The sequence below is a fragment of the Venturia canescens genome, chromosome 1, assembly GCF_019457755.1.
Source record: "Venturia canescens isolate UGA chromosome 1, ASM1945775v1, whole genome shotgun sequence".
Lineage (NCBI taxonomy): Eukaryota > Metazoa > Arthropoda > Insecta > Hymenoptera > Ichneumonidae > Venturia > Venturia canescens.
In genome coordinates this window covers 17,520,310-17,539,627 of record NC_057421.1, presented here as the reverse complement: position 1 = coordinate 17,539,627, position 19,318 = coordinate 17,520,310, and the positions used below count along the sequence as shown (strand labels likewise).

At 39.1% G+C, this 19,318-nt stretch overlaps 4 protein-coding genes across 16 annotated transcripts in view; 3 read left to right on the top strand and 1 right to left on the bottom strand.

Annotated features, from left to right (window-relative positions):
• Positions 1–7: 7 nt before the first annotated feature.
• On the top strand, positions 8–3,562 carry Alg11 (ALG11 alpha-1,2-mannosyltransferase). 2 transcript variants are annotated; one of them, XR_006260751.1, is made up of 9 exons: positions 8–207; positions 380–610; positions 691–923; positions 1,502–1,719; positions 1,969–2,253; positions 2,437–2,696; positions 2,785–2,919; positions 3,191–3,337; positions 3,425–3,562. XR_006260751.1 is itself a non-coding variant. In XM_043417511.1 (8 exons), the coding sequence occupies exons 1-8, from the start codon at positions 185–187 to the stop codon at positions 3,276–3,278; spliced, it is 1,473 nt and encodes a 490-aa protein (XP_043273446.1). In that variant the 5' UTR covers positions 9–184; the 3' UTR covers positions 3,279–3,430. The 2 variants fall into 2 exon arrangements, 1 of the variants encoding a protein (XP_043273446.1); XM_043417511.1 differs by having other exon boundaries at positions 9–207; positions 3,191–3,430.
• Positions 3,332–6,662, bottom strand: LOC122409750 (RNA 3'-terminal phosphate cyclase-like). Its single transcript, XM_043417527.1, has 7 exons — positions 6,007–6,662; positions 5,780–5,897; positions 5,311–5,632; positions 4,883–5,024; positions 4,608–4,747; positions 3,885–4,038; positions 3,332–3,787 (listed from the first exon to the last, which is right to left on the bottom strand). Exons 1-7 carry the CDS (start codon positions 6,046–6,048, stop codon positions 3,566–3,568), a joined length of 1,140 nt encoding a protein of 379 aa, XP_043273462.1. The 5' UTR covers positions 6,049–6,662; the 3' UTR covers positions 3,332–3,565.
• A 759-nt stretch (positions 6,663–7,421) lies between these two features.
• LOC122409757 (uncharacterized) lies at positions 7,422–10,985 on the top strand. Of its 3 annotated transcripts, none has more exons than XM_043417550.1 (4): positions 7,422–8,115; positions 8,206–8,348; positions 10,315–10,481; positions 10,600–10,985. In XM_043417550.1, the coding sequence occupies exons 1-4, from the start codon at positions 7,899–7,901 to the stop codon at positions 10,796–10,798; spliced, it is 726 nt and encodes a 241-aa protein (XP_043273485.1). In that variant the 5' UTR covers positions 7,422–7,898; the 3' UTR covers positions 10,799–10,985. The 3 variants fall into 3 exon arrangements, with proteins under 3 accessions (XP_043273485.1, XP_043273494.1, XP_043273475.1); XM_043417559.1 differs by having other exon boundaries at positions 7,423–8,115; positions 8,206–8,342; XM_043417540.1 differs by having other exon boundaries at positions 7,431–8,115; positions 8,206–8,390.
• A 7,523-nt stretch (positions 10,986–18,508) lies between these two features.
• Positions 18,509–19,318, top strand: part of RhoGAP100F (Rho GTPase activating protein at 100F) — a 43,638-nt gene continuing 42,828 nt past the window's right edge. For all 10 annotated transcript variants that reach the window (XR_006262675.1, XR_006262721.1, XM_043432935.1 and 7 more), the window contains exon 1: positions 18,509–19,093. The gene's annotated coding sequence lies outside the window, so the exon portion shown is untranslated. The remainder of the gene's footprint in view (positions 19,094–19,318) is intronic.

The window sequence follows — 19,318 nt, the reverse complement described above, 5'->3', positions numbered from 1 at the left end:
CCAACTTAACCAGCAACGAATGAAACCTAAACACATATAACTGTCGTATGATGAATGCAAGGAGGTTGGAATAAAAGGTTTTTGAAAGTGCCTATACTTTGTATATCTTTCGGATTACTCCACGTCGGCATTTCTTGTCATCCAATAAATATCAAGTCTTCGAAGTGAAAATTGACTCGTAAACATGTGGAATTTTTGTTGTTTGGCGTAAGAATAATTCGATTTTTAATCAATAATAGGGTTTTTAAAACTTGATGTATAGTAAGGTTATGGTGCACTCTGTTTATTATTTTCCATCCGTTCAAATAAAGTATTGTTTTTCGTAAACAACAAAATTGTACCAATTTAAGCAGCCGTATTTCGTTGTTTTTTTTTGCAGTGGAACGATTGTGGGAGCAGTCAAAATCGTCTCATTCCTAGTAGCATGTAAAATTTTCTGTGTATTGATAGTTTTACCTGCACTCATAATTTACTGGCGGCGGATATTTGCTCAAAGGAGAGCCCAAAAATCGAGAAAAGAAACTGTGATTGGCTTCTTTCATCCTTACTGCAATGCTGGTGGAGGCGGAGAAAGAGTACTTTGGGAAGCTGTTATTGCTTTGCAAAAAGAGTAAAAAATCTATTGATTATTTCACGCATACATTTTTTAAAAATAACAACAATACTTATTACTGGTTCGTTCTGGCACAGATATTCAAATATTCATATAGCCATTTATACTGGGGACCTTGACGCTGATCCGGAACAGATAATCAGACGAGTTGAAAGAGTTTTCAACATCAAACTCCAACCTGGGGTGGAATTTGTATACTTGCATAAGAGGAAATGGCTTGAAGCTAATGTTTATCCTCATTTTACGCTCTTGGGTCAAAGTCTAGGTTCAATTTGGCTTGGTATTGAAGCTCTTAATGCTCTGCAACCAGGTAATGTATTTCCAAGCAGTTTACATTTTTAATGATTCAGAACACATTTGTGTGTTTGCTAGCCTATTTTCGAAAAGGTACACTTTTTTGAATTTGAGATATTTTTTACCCAGCATTTTAAAATGCCTTTTTGCTATGGCAAACATAAAAGTTTTACTTTTACTCCCATCACTCTGAAAATTTTTTCTAATTTTCAGTAGGAAATTCATCGGTATGAAGATACATATGCTCAAGTTAATGAAAAAAATCTGATACTTCTATCCTTGAGATTAGGGGATCAAAAGTAAAAGCGAGCAACAAAAGATGTGGACAACGTAATTCATGAAACACTAAACTTTGCCGTTGCGCTGAGAGTTATATTTAGCTTTTCATATATCAATATATCTTTGTGATATGACTTTTTCACTATCACTTTGTCAGGTTGATTATGGAAAAAACAATTTTCGTTTTTGCCAATCAAGGGAACAGAAATATTTCATTGCAACCAGTACTGAATTTCATGGTTTATGAAAAAAAAAAACATGTGAAGAAGGATAAAATTGCTGACAGAGTAAAAATTCCTTAATTTTTTTTTATAGATATTTACATGGACACCATGGGCTATGCGTTCACTTATCCGCTCTTCAGATTCATTGGTGGTTGCAGAGTCGGCACATACACACATTATCCTACAGTGTCGACTGATATGTTGAGACATGTTTACAAGAGAATTGTGTCGCACAACAATCATCGAATTATCGCAAGAAATCCATTTTTTTCAGCAGCCAAAATATTGTACTACAAGTTGTTCGCCATGGTAATTACATCATCATGTTCTGAGTAAAAACAGAAGAAACGGTGTTGAGTTTTACATCGTTGGGATGCAACGAATATGATTGATTTTTTGAAAATTTCAACTTTTTGAAATATTGACACAGCTTGGAAAATAGATAAATTTGAAAACCTGTTTAGAATTCAACATGGCATTCCTTCAATATAAAATAACCTAATTTGCTAAAAGCTCGAGACATTTCGACCAATGAAAAGCCTATTATGTGATTTACAGATGTATGGTTGGGCCGGAAGGTGCGCTGAGACGGTGATGGTGAATTCATCATGGACCGAAGATCATATAAATGCTATTTGGAAATGTCCCCTAAAAACTCATCGAGTTTTTCCTCCCTGCGATGTCGAACATTTGACACAATTGCCGCTTCTCGAAGACGACCAGAAAGGAGAATTCATTAGGATTGTATCTGTGGCGCAATTCAGACCTGAAAAAGGTCATCCATTGATGCTCAGGGCCATGTATGAACTACGTACAATATTACCAGAAGACGTTTGGGAAAAGGTAGATACTTTTTATCGTAAAATGTTTCAACAAAAAATTCTCGAAAATAGTCACATCAATGAAAAGATTCTTTTCAAATGATTAAAAAATTCATATCAATTGCATTATTACAGGTCTGAAAAATTGAAATTTCTAAAGACAGTGTCAGCCAAAGATATTGATAAGAGATTTATTTGTATTCAGGTTCGTCTTATTTTAATTGGATCTTGTCGTAATGCCGAAGATGAAGCTCGTGTAAAGGATATGCAAGATTTTGCTAAGCATTTATCTCTCGAAGATAATGTTGAATTCAAATTAAACATTCCGTATCCAGAACTCGTTGATGAGCTTCAATTGGGTACGATAGGCTTGCATGCAATGTGGAATGAGCATTTTGGTATCAGTGTTGTTGAGTCAATGGCCGCTGGGTTGGTTATGGTTGCTCACGCGTCTGGAGGACCAAGGTACTTTTTAATCAATAAAACTTCAACAAAAAGGAATTGAATTAATGAAAAATTTGATAAAACTCGATGGATTTTGTTTTGTTTTTAGGGCCGACATTATTGAAACTCAATCTAGTAGTCGAACGGGATTTCTCGCCGATGATCCTGAAGAGTACGGTCGAATTTTAGCACATGTGATAAATATGACTCCCGAAGAACGGAACGTGATCAGAACTGCCGCTAGGTAAATTTCCAAATTCATTTGGTCTTGACTATATTTTTTTTCACTACTAAAATTTTACACTTTATAATGTATCATTTTCCATTTATCGAATTTTTCCTGTCTGACTTTTATTGCTTTTTTGTTGAATTTGTAAATTCAAAGTAGTTTGGAAGTTTGTAAAAGTGAACCGAGTTCTACGCCGGTTTGGCCCGTGTGATTTGTAATAGAAACTCTTCTTTTGACGAAGTTTCTTGTAACGAAAGCTTGACGAAACTTTTTCACCATTTTATAGGGCTTCGGTGAGCAGATTTTCGTGCGAGCAGTTTCAGAAAGAATTTCTACGAGCAGTGGCACCATTTTTTCGACCGAAGCAGGAATGAATATTAGGACCAAAAAAAGAAAACGAAAAATAAATCATTATAAAACCATTGAATTCATGGTAATGAATTGAATTTATTTGTAAATTGGAAACATTATTTCAATGATGAAATTGGAATTATCAGATGGAATAAAATTGGCATAACAGAGCGAATGAATTCTCTGGAACGTGTGGAAGAAAGACAAAAACGGCAACAACGTTTACGACTGGCTTGTACGAACACGTTGATGCGAGATGACTAAAAATTAAAAGCCAAATAAATGAAACCCCCAATTGTTGAAACTATGGCTACAATGAAACTGCTTCATTGACAAGACCACAGCCATCACATTCGAGAATGAAAGTGCCTGTGTCACCATCGCTTGCAGAATCTCGAGAAGTGAAATGGAGGCCACGATCGCCGAGCATGATTTCTGCTATTTGTATCGCTGTTTTCGTATGCTGCGTTAATTTCTGTTCTCCCAGTAATATTTGAGAACGTCCTTTGGCCAGTGCCATTAGAAGTATTATCTGCCAGAAAGGTATTGCGGTTTCAATGACTATTTTTATGATATTAAGTGCGGAATGGTAAAAGAATATTTTTTCTAAACACGAAATATATAAAAACCTGATCTTGTATGTGGTCATCGACGCAGCTTCCACTAATCAAAGGTTGTATAATCAGATCAGCAGCTTCAATACCTGGTGGAGGACCGTCTCGACGATTTGATCCCAAACCAGAACCGCCAAAAACTGAACCACTACTTGTCTGGCAAACTATGCTGGTATTGAAAAAAATGTACAAATCTCCTTAGAAGAATGTCGTTGTTTTCAGCCTATTTCTGAATGTTTATATTCGAGAAATATAAATGAATAGCAATTTTTAAAGAAATAAAAAGAAAGATTACTATAAATCAACACGTGTCGATTGCACCTTTTAAGTTTCGCAAAACTTTGCACACATAAAGGGTTTAATGAAAAACAAAATTATTTTTAAGAAAAACATTTTTAGTCAAAATCATGGCATTGTACCTCAATTGTGGTGTTGAATAAATAGGAAAATATGAGTGATTGCAATAGCATTGTTTCTTGCCTCAAGGCTACGAATCAGTCATTGAACCTCACCTCAAATTTTTCAAGTCAACATTTTTTCACGAGATTCGACTGATGGCAAAAAAGTTCAGACCTATAGCCTCGAACATTTTTTCAATAATTCGTGTACAAAACGTGAGGTTGAAAACTAAACATAACACTTTAAGAATCCACGGGATCTTCTACTCAAGTTTCTCTGTGTCATACTTTGAGATAAAAAAAAAATGGTGATGTAGAATACTAATCAAATTTAACGTACTTTATTCCAGATCCATTGCCCACTGCCATTCCTCTGTCCTCGCGATAAGCCTCGATGTTTATTGGTGGTATTGGAATGCTTGTTGTAGCAAGTCGATCGGATATTATTCTCTTAGCATCTTCAGCCATTCTATGCGCTTCCTTCACAATGAAAATTTATCACATGAATGAACTGTGCTCATACCAGTTTTTGAAAGATAAAAACACTTTTTTGGATAACAATTTGAATTCTTCGGTGGGCATAGTTTTTAAGAGAAGATAATCATTTATACGAACATTAATATTAACAGATCCAGCAACGTATGACCATCCAGATATTCCAGTTGGATCTCCAGGCTCCATCATTTCGATAGCTTTCAAACTCCTTATTGGTTTTATTTTCAAATGCACTTCACCACCTCCCTTCGGATAATATCCTCTGTGGAATAGTTTTTCATAATCGAATGAAAAATTTTTTTACGTTTTTCTCTATCAAGTTAGATTTCACGTTTCGATGCGAAAAGTTAACAGTGTCTAATTCAACAATGCATCTCTAAATCCTCCAGTGTGTCAAGAAAAATAAATTTTCCAATTTGCCTCGATGATTGGATTTCAATTCAAGTATTCCAAATATTTCATACTGAACAATGTTCTGCATTAAGTTTATTGTACTAGCCGAAGAGGAATCAGAAAAGTATGACGATATCCACAATTGTAACGGGTACCTTTTTAGTACGGTGAAGTTAAAATCTCCCCCAAATTTGTTAAGGTGAGGTCGAAAGACTTCAGTTAGATATTCAATGTGAGGGCCCATTGGAACATTAGTACCACCTCTGAGAATGATGGTTATTGGTTCTTCGGAAGGTAAAAAAAGTGCAACTGGAAGAGCTACTTGAGCTAAGAGACCTATGCAACCTGCGGTTTGCGTGTCAGCCTTGAATTCTCTCTTTTGACCTTTGAGACATCCGGGATGGAATTCTAAACGGGTTGAGCCCACATAGCCTCCCTTGACATTGGCATTGCACAAATCTTGTACCAATTCAACACCTAAAAACACAATGTCCCAGATTTTAATGGTGAACCCTGAGTTTTGAAGAAATGGCTCGATACAATCTAAGATAATGATGAAAACTGAATGATTTGAATTGTGGGCTTCTTTAGAGTTGTTATTTTAGCGGTCAATGTGAGAATTACCTTTAAGATGCTGTGCAGCAAGACCAGGCTTTGGCCGTCCAGCTCGAATGTTTTCGATCTCTACAGGTATACCGTAAAGAGCACTGAGGCTTATAGCTATTCGCAAAACTTGGCCACCCTGTCTATCGACAATTGGGAATGAAAATCAGATCTCTACAATATTTTTCAACTATTATGCGCAAAATTAAAATCATTAAATGAATAAGAAAAAAATTCCAATAACTCACGCCTTCTCCCAGACTCCCGTCGATTTTCAATAATTTTGACATGACTGAATAATCTTAGGACATTCTCATTCGGTAATTACTTCGTAAATGAAAGATCCAGACGGAAAATTCTCGAGTATTTATCGTCGAATATGTACTTATACCGCCGAGTTTGTCTACAGACCGGGACGCATTTAGTACCAGAAATGGGAGACACGTGGATTATAAATAGTATCCCTGTTGACAGCTTTTTCGTCCAATCAGAAATTGTCAAGGTCCAAGCTTTTGTTTTTATCGACCTCGCTATTGGTTCAAATTAATCGCTTGCTTTCGACTTAATTTTTTAACGGAATTAAGACCATTTTTTTACTGACAAATTCAGAGATTCTATCAACTCAAGGGTTTACTACAGGTTACATTAATCGCAATTAATCGTCACGAGAGACTCATTTGTCACGTCGACGTCAAGCTGTGCCTAAAACCAGAGTTAAAACGAAATGTACGGATAGTACAGATCTATTGGTCTCTATGGGGCTATCCATCTGTTATATGCGGTTATACCAAAATCCTAAGCACTGAAAACTGAATATAAGTATTGTAGTTTGCAGTACAGTGAAGACGGAACCAGGACGGAACGGTGCAAGACATGTGAGAACTCGAGACTCGAGCGCTACTGTTGGTCATCACTGAACTATCTCTCAGAATTTTCATTTCCGAATACTTTGAAAAAACGAAAAAAAAATCTATTTCTGCTCCAGTGACAGTTTCTCGAACGACCCGTTCAACGTTCAAATATGCATTTTCAAAGAGTTATAAAATATAGAAACAGTTCATAACTAGAGATAAACTAAATGTAGAGTGTATCATAGCAAATGCATCAAATATTTACCGCGCGTCTTTCACTCTATGACTGCTTTATCTTATCATGCAGTATTGAAGCAATCTAACGTCGAAGTCCTTCATTTATCTACGTTGTGTCTTTATTTAAAATTAATTTTACATGACATTTTGTCTTGAGTGGTGCGTATTTATGGTTACGAATAAGGATTCAATCGAATTGCTAAAAAAATAGATGCATTCGGTTGTCGGGAATTCTAATTGTAAGTTACTTTTAAGAAAATTGTTAAGAAAATTTTATGATTGCATATGGATATGAAAAAAAACTTGCTAAAATTGTTATTATAAAGTTATTTTTCCGTTGGTTCGAAGTACCATAAATTTATTGGAAATTCAGTAAGTCACTTATGCAGTTATATGATTCGACTGAATTTGCGCGAAGCAGAACAGATGGACGCGTATATATGTAATAATGAGGCCACGAATCTACAGCGGCAAACAGACGTGGAGCTCGCACTGGCCTGCATTCGACTATAATGTACGTTTTAAAATTATCTACTCGTCTTCTTCAGTGCCGGTGAGAATTTTGCGGATCGAGCGGGACCCGCACTCTTTGAACTCGGTTGACTGAAATCTCCACAATGTATTTTATACCTCGGCAATTGATGTTCGTCTCAAAAAGCTTCCTCGATCGCGCAATCTTTGAATTGGCCGATAACAAGCGTAAATGATCATTTTGAGTTCTCACAAGTTCACCTTTTTTCTGACCTCCGTAGATAATTTGCAATCCCTCGCGATTTTTTTAACACGAGTGGCCTCGGTGAATGTGGATCATAAAAACAAATTCGATGAGAAAAAAATGCTGTATTTTGAGGAAACTGACGGAGGACGGGAATTGCGAAACGATTAGATTTTTAGAGTTCTGTATATAGTGAATACAATCTTATTGGTCCTTTGAATGTGACGTAACGATATCATCGGTACTCGTGAGCGTAAGTAGTGAGCGCGATATTGAAAGGAGAACAGCAGTCACAGCAGATCTGGGCGCGAAAACATTTTTTTTCCTTCACAATAAAATGTCAAAATTGATAAAATACAGTGACGACTTGTTGGGCTGGAAGCGAAAAGCCGGTCCATTAAAAGTGTGGGGGGTTGTTGAAGGTCGCAAGAAAACAAGCGATGGAAAAACTCTGCGGTTTTCCATTCAGGAGGTTCCCGAGGATCGGTTTGACGACGTTCTGGATTTGATGTGCAAGGTGTTCATCAAGGATGAACCCATATGTGACAGCTTGAGTGAGTTTCGATCGAGAATTCGTGTCTCTCCACATTTTGTCACGAAGCATTGGATTCGTGGTGAAAATGTACTTTCCAATCGAATTTTAGATGCCATCGAAGATCCAGTCACGATTGAAGATTTCTGTAAATTATGGAGTTTTCCCCTTCAAAAAGGCATCGTCGTGGGAGCTTTTCTCATCGACGGGGATGAGCCTAAACCCATCCTGGCCGGTGTCAACATGACGGTTGTGGTTTGTGATACTCTAGAAAAAACTTTGAAAACGGCGGTCGAGGTAATCAACGATAGTGATTTTCAAAAGTCTATTCGTGACAGTAAGAGAAAAAAATATATTTCTCCATGTTCGATCGTCCTGCGAGAAAATTGAAATTATTTAAGGTATTACTGGATGGATAGCCCAGCCGATAAATTGTACCTTATTGGAAATTCCGTACTTCGTGATGCAATAAAAATCTGAAAAAATTCAGCAACATTTGGAAAGTTATCAACTACAATTATCAATAATAATATTGCCCAAAAGTTTTTAATAAATTGTTTAAATAAGTAATTTTTTAACAATTTTACAGTAAATCCTTGTTTTTTTTTTACGAATCGAATGTGCGCATTTTTCTGAACGCTCATGATTTTTTTCAGAATTTTCGTGGATTTTTGAAATTCCCTTTTTTAAATTTTTTAAGTGGCTCTATTTGTACATTTTTGATCCAGTAACCTTGAGACTTTTCAAAACTGATGATAAATATGACTTCTAAAACATATCCAAAATTCAAATTTTTAAAAATTTTTTCAAGAAATTTCAAAAATCCACGAAAATTCTGAAAAAATTCGTGAGCATTCGGAAAAATACACACATTTGATTCGTAAAAAAAAAACAATAGGTCACCGCAAAATTATTGAATAATTAATTGTTTAAACAACTTGTTATTAACTTTTGGGCAATATTATTATTGATAATTGTTGTTCATAGCTTTCCAAATGTTGTTGAATTTTTTCAGATTTTTATTGCATCACGAAGTACAGAAATTCCAATCAGATATAATTTTTGGTCGAGCTATCCATCCAGTTATACCTTAAACTCAAATCTTGGAGAGGCCAGCGAACAATCGATTTACTCGAATTTAACGTGCACTGACATTTGAAAAATGTCAGTAGTAAAAAATAATTCAAATATTCGGGATAAAAAGCCCGAAAAACGAGTTCCAATCGCTCTGGTTACGGATAATTTTCATTTTTGTTATATAGAACAAGAAATGACTCGATTTATAGAAAAAAAAAATTAACGACTTCCTCGAAGATAAGATACCATTGAGAGATACTCTCACTCATCCTCACTGTCATTGAGCTCAGTATTGACAGACATTCGATGAAAAAAAAAATAGAATTCGCTGCGTAGTGTTGTTCGATTGGTAATAATTGATATTGGAATAAAAATAATGATTTTAATCGATCTTTTAAGGAAATCCGGTGGTCTATTTTCACGATTTTTTTTGCCATTAAAAATTTAAAAACGATGTTTCAACTTTTCGGGCTTATTACTAAGTTTATTGAGCATACAAAAAAATTTTTTTTTTTATTTTAAAAGCAATATTTATTATTATAAAAATGCCGGTGAAGATGACCCTCTCGAAAAATCGGACTCGGACGGCGTAGGTGATTTCGACACTTCTACTCATCTCAAACACAAAATTCAAGAAGATTCTTAATCGGAAAGAGTGCAGTTATGGTCGGAACTAGAACAAATCGAAAAAATTAAAAATTGGCAAAATGGCGCGCTTTTGAAAAAAAAGTTCGTAAAATCGGGTCTTTTTCACTAGTTTTTGAGTATAAACAATAGGAAATTATTTAAATAAAATTATGATTCTAGTTCCAACGATAGCCATACATGTTGTGAACAACATTTCCAAATTTCAAGTGATTCGGTTGAATAGTTTTTTTGTTTTCACCCCCGCCGTGCCGAAAAAAGTCGTTTCGAGATAAATGAGTTTAAAATTTTGAGACAAGGAGCGCGCGGACCGCTCTTTACCTGGTTAGTGGGCTGTAGAAGCTATAATATAGTAAATTTCCGCATGAAAATTTCACAATATATTCTTAAGATACTATACTTTCGAAATATCGAAAAAAAAACGATTTTCTGAAATTTCTAAACCACCGGGTCCCCTTAAATACTTTTGGAAGAAAAATTTGTTTTATTTATTTTGCAGTTTCGGTCTGAAACAGCAACGAAGATGTTACGACTGATGGGTAGTTTAGAGAAGGAAAAGGATGTCCGAAGATTTTTCAACGTCGATAAAATATTATCGGCGTTTGGTTTGTGCGTTGATCCAGAATTTCGTGGTCAAGGTCTCGGATACGAGCTTCTTCGAGCGCGGTGGGTTTGGCGTTGATGACACTTCGCGTCGATGATTCTGATCGAGGCTGTGCGCAGTGTCGATCTTATTGATTAACGAACTAATCGCGAAATAATTGCATCTTTGAATGTTTATTAGCGACGAGATGGCAGTGGCGTACAATTTGCAAGCTACTTCAACGGTCTTCACATCAACATTCGCTGCGAAGAATGCAGCTCGAGCTGGCTTCGAGGTACTCGTTGAGCGGGATTTTGCCGACGTCAGGAATGAGGATGGCACGCGAGTGTTCCCCGGCATGGTGCACAAATCGGTGAAACTGATGGGAAAAAAATTTTAACTCTTCGTCGTGGAAAAGTGAGAAAAAGCAAAGCAGCACGCGAAAAAGCATTATCTTGGGCATAAAAATCGGAGTTTTCATAAAATCGAAAAATCGTGCATAAGTAAAACCTCGGAAGCGTCGAAGCCTCCGGGGAAGTTTGAATAATTAGGAGTGTCTTTTAAATAAAACTGGTTGTAATTCGAAACGGTGGAACTGATTGAGGTTTGCTGGTCACGAAACTTTACTAAGTAGGCACATATGTGTACGAACGGAACGGTGACCCGCTGCACTTGACGAGGGTCATCTCGCTGTTGCGAATGTTCTCGATTAACCAACGCAAAAAGGGGTGTGCAGAAGGGGGCTCTAAATCCACAGAAGCATGGTGTGGGGCGATCCGATGCGATGCTTCGGCTCGCACGGATAAAAGTTAACTATAACGAGAGCCGAGAAAGACGGAGAAGGGTGAGGGAGCGAGAAAGTTGTAGCGAATTGTACACAGACGTAGAAACGAACGTGAGAGAAAGGCAGCAAATGCTATAGATGAGTGAATGAATGAACGAAAGGATAAACGACGGAGGTTGGTACCCGAGGGGGGTGCACAAGTGGGAAAGAAAATCGAGACGCAGGGGAAAAACGGCAGAGAGAGAGAGAGAGAGAGAGAGAGAAAGCGAAATAGAAGAACGGACTTGCGCCCCTGCGTGACCTGCACGGAGCCCGTGAGAACCCCGTTTGGTAATCCGCGCTAAGGAGAGGGGGCACCTTAAGTGCCGGTGGCGCGTATGAGCCCTCGCGCTTCCCTTCGAGCCCCGATGTTACCCTGTCCTCAGCGTAGTAGTATTTCGTAGTACGTGCCGGCATTGGTGCCGGTAATGTGTCGAAAAGCCACTACTACTCGGCGCAACGTGAGATTTTAATAATCGCATCTTCGATCAATTCTGCACAACGAGAATATCCAGGGACTGGCTCGAAAGGACGAAATTTCATGGACCCCGATATGTCTATTGATCGCATCAAATTTTCTCCGGAAAACTCGATGCGAACACGCACGCACGCACACTCGTACGATGCACATTTTTGCACGAATAAGAATAAATAACTTAAACGAAAGCACATATACGAATCTCGGAGCTTTTTTCCCACTTTCCCAATCTGAAAATACTCGTGAATCATTGAAAATTTAATTCAATGGATTCTCGTACCGCCTTCTCGGAGATAAAAACTAACCGAGAATCGGGTCGACTCGAATCTATAAATATTTTTAGCACACGAAAATAAGGATTCGAAACTCCGGGCTGCGAGATTTTTAATGAAAAGCTCGTGCTCGCTCTCACAGCCCGGGATAACGTTCCACGGCTTGACATAGTGGAAGTACAGTGTGATGTAGTAAAGATATAGGGTAAATGCCGCGGGTGAGTATACAGCGTGCCTCCCAACATATCGGGCACATTATGAATCCTGATAACCAAGCAACCATAATAAGAGTGCTAGGACGCTCGTTTAATTTGCAATTTTCTTTTATAACGGACAAAAACATCATTATAAAAACTGTACTCGATCTCGTGAATCTTACTTCACGTCGAGATTCGTGTGAGGAAAAATCGGACGAGCCCCTCCCCCCATTGGCTTAGAATCGTTCCACAGGAAATGGGACGTTTGAAAATTCACGGTCGAATTTCGAACGCTTATTTTACTGGTCGGGATGAATTTTACTGTGGGATTCCTCTCGCAGTAGTTCATTCGCTGGTTATCGCTGCTAGAATTCTTCCATGTTATCTTGCACTTGAAAAATTTTAGCAGCAATTTGCGTGGACGAGAAATTTTCAATAATACTTGAGACGATTATAATCGTAAAAAGATTTTTTATTTCCGGCGTGGAATAACCTCGTGCGCCTATCCGTTGACGTTCTCCATTTCCTCAGTTCGTCTCGACACTGGGTGAATAAATCGAATAATGAAAAGGAGCTACGTCGATGTTTCCGATCAGATTTATGGCGAAGAGTTTCAGTGAATCGGACGAACTCATTTTTTGTAAATCGCCCGGTACACATGCATATGCGTACAGGAATATTCCGGAGCTCGCGTGTTTGCGCTGGAGGTTGGCGGGCGTGCCTTGGGAAATATTGTGGCGACTGCGCTGCTGCACAAACTAGAGCGACCCGGTGGCCTCTGACACGTTGAGAGAAAGGAATAAAAAAGAAACGAAAAAAGAAAGGAAAATGGTGTGAATGCCGTTCCGGATTCATTCAAACGCCATCCAATCATCGTACGTTTTACGTTGCTAGTTGCTAGTTCTTTCAGAACTCTGGCGTATAAAGCTAAGAGAAACTCTCCTCGCAGTTTCGTGCTCCGATGTATTCACCTCCCTCAATTATTACGGCCTAATTATTATCAATCGAATAACAGCCACCGCGTTTTTTTTCCTCCAGCTGTCTACCGTTATTCCATGCTTCGCGTGATATTTTCGCGATAAAATTTCTGACAATACGCTCATATTTATTCGTATTACAAATCATTTTTCGTGTGCGTGAATGATCGATCCATCCGCTGGCCTCTGCGGCACGCACGGAAGGTTCTTATCGAAGAAATATCTCAGATCCGAGGCCAGGCCTTTTTGGTAGATTACATGTGGCATGGGAAGTTTCAGCAGTTTTTTCACTTGCTCTTTCCCATTATTCTCGAATACCATTAATTGATAATCAACGGTTTCGGCAATTTGATCTAATCTTCTATTCGTTTTTTTCTCTCGAGTTATATAAAAGCCCAAGTGCTCGTAATGATTTCTATATTGCGAACGTCGCCAGGATTCTTCCTCGTGTATCTATGGCTGCTTGGAAACTTGTACGATCTAATGGTATGCAAAGCTACATCTCGAACCGAACATTCTCAAGCGAAATTACACTGTGAACGTACCGTGTGCGGTATGTATACGCACGACACTGAAGATTGTCTGCAACCTCGTAAGCTGTCAGGGCAAACATCTTCAGACGAATAACTTTTTCTACTATATGATAAGCCTCCTCGATTCTATTTTCTTCTGTGCTGAATTTATTGGATTCAGCCTTGTAGTTTGTTGGAAACTTTGATAAATATCTGAAGTACAACTTTGATTAAAGAACGCTACAAAAAAAATGTTGTTTGTCCGAAAGTTAATTTCATGATTTTCTGGTTAATTTTGCACAAAAACGAAGAAAATATACTCTTGTTTCATACAAAGTTTGCTTTTGTGATAGTTATAGTAAATGTACTCATTTTCATAGTGGTAAATAGCAATCAGGCGTTTTGTATAAGCTGAGAACATAGATTTACATGGAACAAAAGGGCCACGTATAATTTGATAGTTAAAATGAATCGAATCCATTTATATTTGTATGGTTTTATACGATGCCGAAGTTTGCAACGTTGGAGTCGAACGAAATTAACGAAAATGACATTTGTAATTCACCAATTTTTTATTTCACGAATCATCGATGTAGACTGAAAAACTACGAATTGCAAATTGGTCAGGTAGCAGAATTGAAGAATTACTGAAATTGTTGGAGAGTTTTTTCAGATCATTTCGTTGGACTTCAACGTTGCAAACTTCAGGTTTTATCATAAAATAAAAATTGAAATCACTGATTTTCAAAAATATCGTTCGAACTTTCTCCTGGATACAAAAGCAAACTTTTTCATGGCCTATCATTTGTTTTCCTTCAAACATGATCCAATCTACCAAAATTTCATACTTAAATGTCAATGTCAAATTTTGTGTTGACCCGCATTATACGAATTGATATGTTGAACGATTCAATTATTTTTCTATAGTGCGCAGGGTCAGTGTACGACGTTTTTAGTGTATAAAATCGATTGGAAAGACAAATATGATGGCAACGAAATCGAGGTAGAGATGAAAAGGAACGAGTGGCCCCAATCGGAAATCGACTAATCTCCTTTTTATATATTCGTCGAAAGACTATGGTGTCCAAGGGATTAGAAATCGTGTTTGTCACAGATTTGGGAGCCAGATCCGAGCCGAGTTATTCGAGCCATGTAGTTGCTTCCTCTCGAACGTCGTTCGAGCAGCAACTTGCCTCATTCCAATTGAATTTCTTGTTTTCCACGCGTGAATTCTCGATCGGAATATTTCCTCACTGCGACGAAAAAAAACACGGTCCGATGTGACGGCAGAACGGCAGGAATCGATCGACGAATCTCCGAACGACGCTATACCGAAGTTATCCAACTGCGCGGGTGATTTTCTCTCATTGGATTATAAAATTCAACTCAAAGAGATCAATTCGATGCACAGACACTTTATTATTCCGCCACTTAAAGTTATTCGCATTCCCTTTGAGAAATCCTCTTGCGAATTTCAGTTTCCTTATCATCTGGGAATTTTTTTCGACTTCTGAGCCAAGTCCACCGAGAATCCTCGACTTTGCGCCGCGTCCTAAAGAAACCTCCGCACAACCGTTTTCACTGACCGTATTCATACAGAGTGTAGAGCAATATATCCGATGCATAGACGAGTACTTTTTGATGCTACTTACACTGTGAATTATGAAGTTCGTTAAAAATTCATTTGCGGCTGTACTTAATAAACGAACGGGACTCTTGAATTTTCTATCGAGCTGCGGTGTGCACTTCCATTCGGCGTTCACAGGATTTTAATCGATTTGCTTTCGTTGCAGAATCGCAAGCGCGCGCGACTCATAATTTTAAGGTTTTACTTCATTATCCTGATTTCTGATAATTGTAACATTTTATCTCGAGAACGAATGAAAGTGGGTGAGAACGATCGGTTTTTCTCCCTCCCCAAATAGCCGAATACACGTTCGCGTGTTGAATCTCTGGAGCAAATCCTTTGACTATATTCTCGAGGGATGTTTAACAGAATCTCTTTGAGACATTAAGCGTAATCCACGAGAGGTTTGCCAAGCATTTTGGGATGCGGCGAATGGAGAGCTTTGACAGAAACAAGGATCGCCGTTGAATCGATATTTTGGGAGATGTGACCTCAGTAATGCGGTCACTAAATGCTCAAAATTCAATTGAAAGCACAGCGATAAAATAGACTGCTTGGCGTCTGCTTATCCGATTGGAGTAGCTCGATAATTGGCCGATGCAGAGAAACATTTGGCCAGCGAACATTTAAGAGTCGTCGATAAGCGTAGCCGCGCATTCGTCGATAATCAATCTGTTGGAAACTATACTTCATTCTCAATAGAAAACTATTTATCGCGTCATTTGGATTAACGAATGTATTAATTATTGCTGTAACCGGTGCATCGAATGCTCAACTCTAGGAATTTACAATATTTTGCACTGCAGCACGTGCCATCATTTTGGAATCGTTGATGTCGGAGTTAACCTGATCGAGATTGACTTTTGCTTCGTCATTAACTATGAGCCGAGGATCATGCAAGCAGAAATGTGTCACGAAATGTCAGAGATGTCGAAATTTTGTTTAGTTTCATCCAAAAGAAGGGATTCGTGCATTGAAAAAAATTCAAAGCTCAGTATGTATTTACTGTTACCTAAAAGTTTGCTGGCAATGGCAATTAAATTTGCAAGTTTCCGATTCGATGAATGATAATAAAGTGGTAAAAAAATCAGAACCTTCTTGGAAGTTGATTTCGCAACGGATATCCACGAATTAAGGTGCTCCTGTCAGGGACCCGAAGAAATTGAAAATACAATTTTGAAAAATTGAAATTACGATTAAGATGCATGCAAATAGATTGGGAAAACTTCCAGCCGCGTTACGGAGAATTCATCGAATAATTAGAACTTTGAAAACTGTATAATGAAGCTAACGGAGATTCCGAGATCGCCACATGCCTATTGAATAATTCACAGTTTGAATATCTTTGAATGTCGGATGCAAAATGCTTGATGGACGAGGAAAATTAGAAGAGATCTGTGATAATGATAAAAAGAGGGGTGGCCGTTGAATGTTTACAGGAAATATCAGAGATAGAGCTTGGAGAAATGTCGCACAAGTAGAAAGTTCGTCGTATTTTCGAACCAGAAAAATCTCGTCTCGCAGTTTGACTGATTACAAAAGAACGTAAGATTTTTGGCACGATCCCACATCCCCTGACAAAGCATTTTCCTGATCGGTCAAACTGTTTGGAAGCATTGAAACTCGAAAAATTCGTGGTGGGCTTGATTGAAATGAGCTGATCGATGAAAAGCGGCTGAGAGCGTGGATCATCCCCCTTAAAATATCGTGTAGAAAAACATATCGTTCAAGTATTCGCCACACCCGTCGTGACGATTGTAGGCAATAAAAATCTTTAAGAACGAAGGGTGTGAAGAATTTCCTCTCGAACGAGATGACTCTCGGTGCGGTAGCTGTCTCAGGTGTCGGCGGCGTACTCCGGCAAAATTACCATCACCATCCACTACCGCCCACATTTTCGTTCCGCTATGGGAGTCATTTTCGTTAAAAGCTGCTGAGCTTTTTAAGCATCTGCATATACATAAGCATATGCGAGTCTTCCATCCCATTCGACTTTCCCTCTGCTGCGTTCGTCTCTCCTATTCTCTCTGGCCTTTAGACACGCGACGTCGTCGACTCAAATACCCTTTGACTGAGCCGAGAGTGGTTTCGTCGAGTCTGATCGAGTTGCGGCCATTATTATATTGAGCAAATATATACATGCGAAGGGGTTTTTGGCGTGCGCCTTATGGAGGGATTGGACCTCGTCAGTGTCATTGGGAACGTCCGAAACTCCGTATACTAAAATCGACTCGTTCAAAGAGACTGCAGTGTCCTGTCGCCTCTGTCATGGAGCGAGGTACTCGGTGCCAAAAAGATCGGCTGTTCAATAACCCTCCGGTAAATAAGCCCGTCGGCGAAATTGGCGTTGCGCAAAATGCGCTGTAAAGAAAAAACAGTGTGTCAATATATGCGGAAAGTTTGACGAGACGCACTTGCCGAGCGATGTACCCGAGCGCAATATTATTACACCGTTAAAAAAGTAGCGAACCGATGAGAGCGCGTGATCGAAAATTGCGCGTGGAGATCGACGAGCAATCGCGGTGGTAAGCCCACCGTGTTTACCCTCAATTTTCGTTGTGCCCGTATTCCACTATAATATAAATATTACAGCAGCATACATATATATTTGGAGCGATGGGGTGTATACATAGTTTGGTGTCTTGTGGACAGGAATACGCGCGCACGTACACACCGCCGTTATACATTGACAGTGGTTCTCAGCCGTTTGAACAGTGGCATTGGGCTGCCGGATTCTCGAGACTCGCTCGCGAATAGCAAAGGCATCCTTGCGGAATGTGCGTGCGTGTGTGTGTGTGTGTGTGTGTGTGTGTGTGTGTGTGTGTGTGTGTGTGTGTGTGTGTGTGTGTGTGTGTGTGTGTGTGTGTGTGTGTGTGTACGCGGGGAGTGCAAACACAGGAATGGAAGGCGAGGGTGGCTAAAAGGGAGAGAGAAAGAGGGGAGATTGGGTGGGATGTAGGAAAGGACACTGTGCGGATGAGGCTCGTCGTGGAGTGGTAATGGTGCTACTACCACTCGGTATGCAGAAGGACAGCGATGTTTGCGGGCTTGGAAGCGAGTGGGTGAGACGAGAGAGCGACGACGGGAGGGGCGAGAGGGAGAGGGACGAGGACGATTCTGCGCGTTCGGGAGCGAGCAAACATGTCCGCCCTCGTTCTTCGGGGTTGAGGGATGTGCAGCGCGGCATCGTGCGCTACCTCAAAAATTCGGCGTCTAGTCCCCGGCGCGCGTTCGTGGGCGTTAGTGAGTGACGGAATAGTAAAGGAACTGAGGGAGAAAAAAACGAGGATAACAAATGAGCGAGGATAAAACAGTACATCCGAGAAAGTAAAGCAAAGGGCGAAGAACGAATGAGTTAACGAAATATCTAAAAGTGACGGGAAATCATTAAAACGTTGGATATAAGTAGTTATTTTATTAAACAAATAAATAAACGAAGTGACAAATATACAAGACGGGAACAAACACATAGTTAAACTCCAAGGAAAAGAATAATTGTCGGTCATCGTGTATATCGGGCAGCGTTTTTCCCTCCCTGCCGATTCTTCTTCGCCAAATACTTCTTTCGACAGGAATCTACGAGGAGAGTTCATAGAAAAGAAAACATATTGACGAACAAATAAACCTTTCTTACAAATATTAACGAGAGCCGTGACTCCACGAGCCAAGGAACGCGGTGTCGAGGATTCGCGTGTGTGCTGTTGGCTTGTTATATTTTTTGAAAGTATATTATATATTTATATTCATTTATCCATCAGCCTCGCCGTTGTATATAAGCAACTCATTGTCTTCACTCTGGAGAAAACAAGGTGCGTTTCGTGTTTGTGCGTATATCCGTTCAATCGAAGAGCTGTACTCGTATATTAGGATAAATTAACGTATGCATATACAACCTTAACTCGCAGTGTATCGGTGCTGGTGCGAGGAGACCAAAGCTTTTTTCCCGCGGTGATGATAATCACGGAGGCAATGTTCCTATAAGTAAAAACGTGCGGAAAAGAAGCGAACGATGAAAAACTTAAGAGAAGCGCGTA

What these genes read in the sequence shown, in the direction of transcription:
- LOC122409750 (XM_043417527.1), bottom strand. Translation starts at nt 6,048, where the DNA reads ATGTCAAAATTATTGAAAATCGACGGGAGTCTGGGAGAAGGC. An exon ending in ACGGGAGTCTGGGAGAAGGC is followed by an intron (nt 5,898 to 6,006) that starts GTGAGTTATTGG and finishes GTCGATAGACAG; the next exon opens with GGTGGCCAAGTTTTGCGAAT. An exon ending in CTGGATCTGTTAATATTAAT is followed by an intron (nt 4,748 to 4,882) that starts GTTCGTATAAAT and finishes TTCATTGTGAAG; the next exon opens with GAAGCGCATAGAATGGCTGA.
- LOC122409757 (XM_043417540.1), top strand. Translation starts at nt 7,899, where the DNA reads ATGTCAAAATTGATAAAATACAGTGACGACTTGTTGGGCTGGAAGCGA. An exon ending in CTTTGAAAACGGCGGTCGAG is followed by an intron (nt 8,391 to 10,314) that starts GTAATCAACGAT and finishes TTTATTTTGCAG; the next exon opens with TTTCGGTCTGAAACAGCAAC. An exon ending in TACGAGCTTCTTCGAGCGCG is followed by an intron (nt 10,482 to 10,599) that starts GTGGGTTTGGCG and finishes AATGTTTATTAG; the next exon opens with CGACGAGATGGCAGTGGCGT.
- Alg11 (XM_043417511.1), top strand. Translation starts at nt 185, where the DNA reads ATGTGGAATTTTTGTTGTTTGGC. An exon ending in TGGAATTTTTGTTGTTTGGC is followed by an intron (nt 208 to 379) that starts GTAAGAATAATT and finishes TTTTTTTTGCAG; the next exon opens with TGGAACGATTGTGGGAGCAG. An exon ending in GTGATCAGAACTGCCGCTAG is followed by an intron (nt 2,920 to 3,190) that starts GTAAATTTCCAA and finishes ACCATTTTATAG; the next exon opens with GGCTTCGGTGAGCAGATTTT.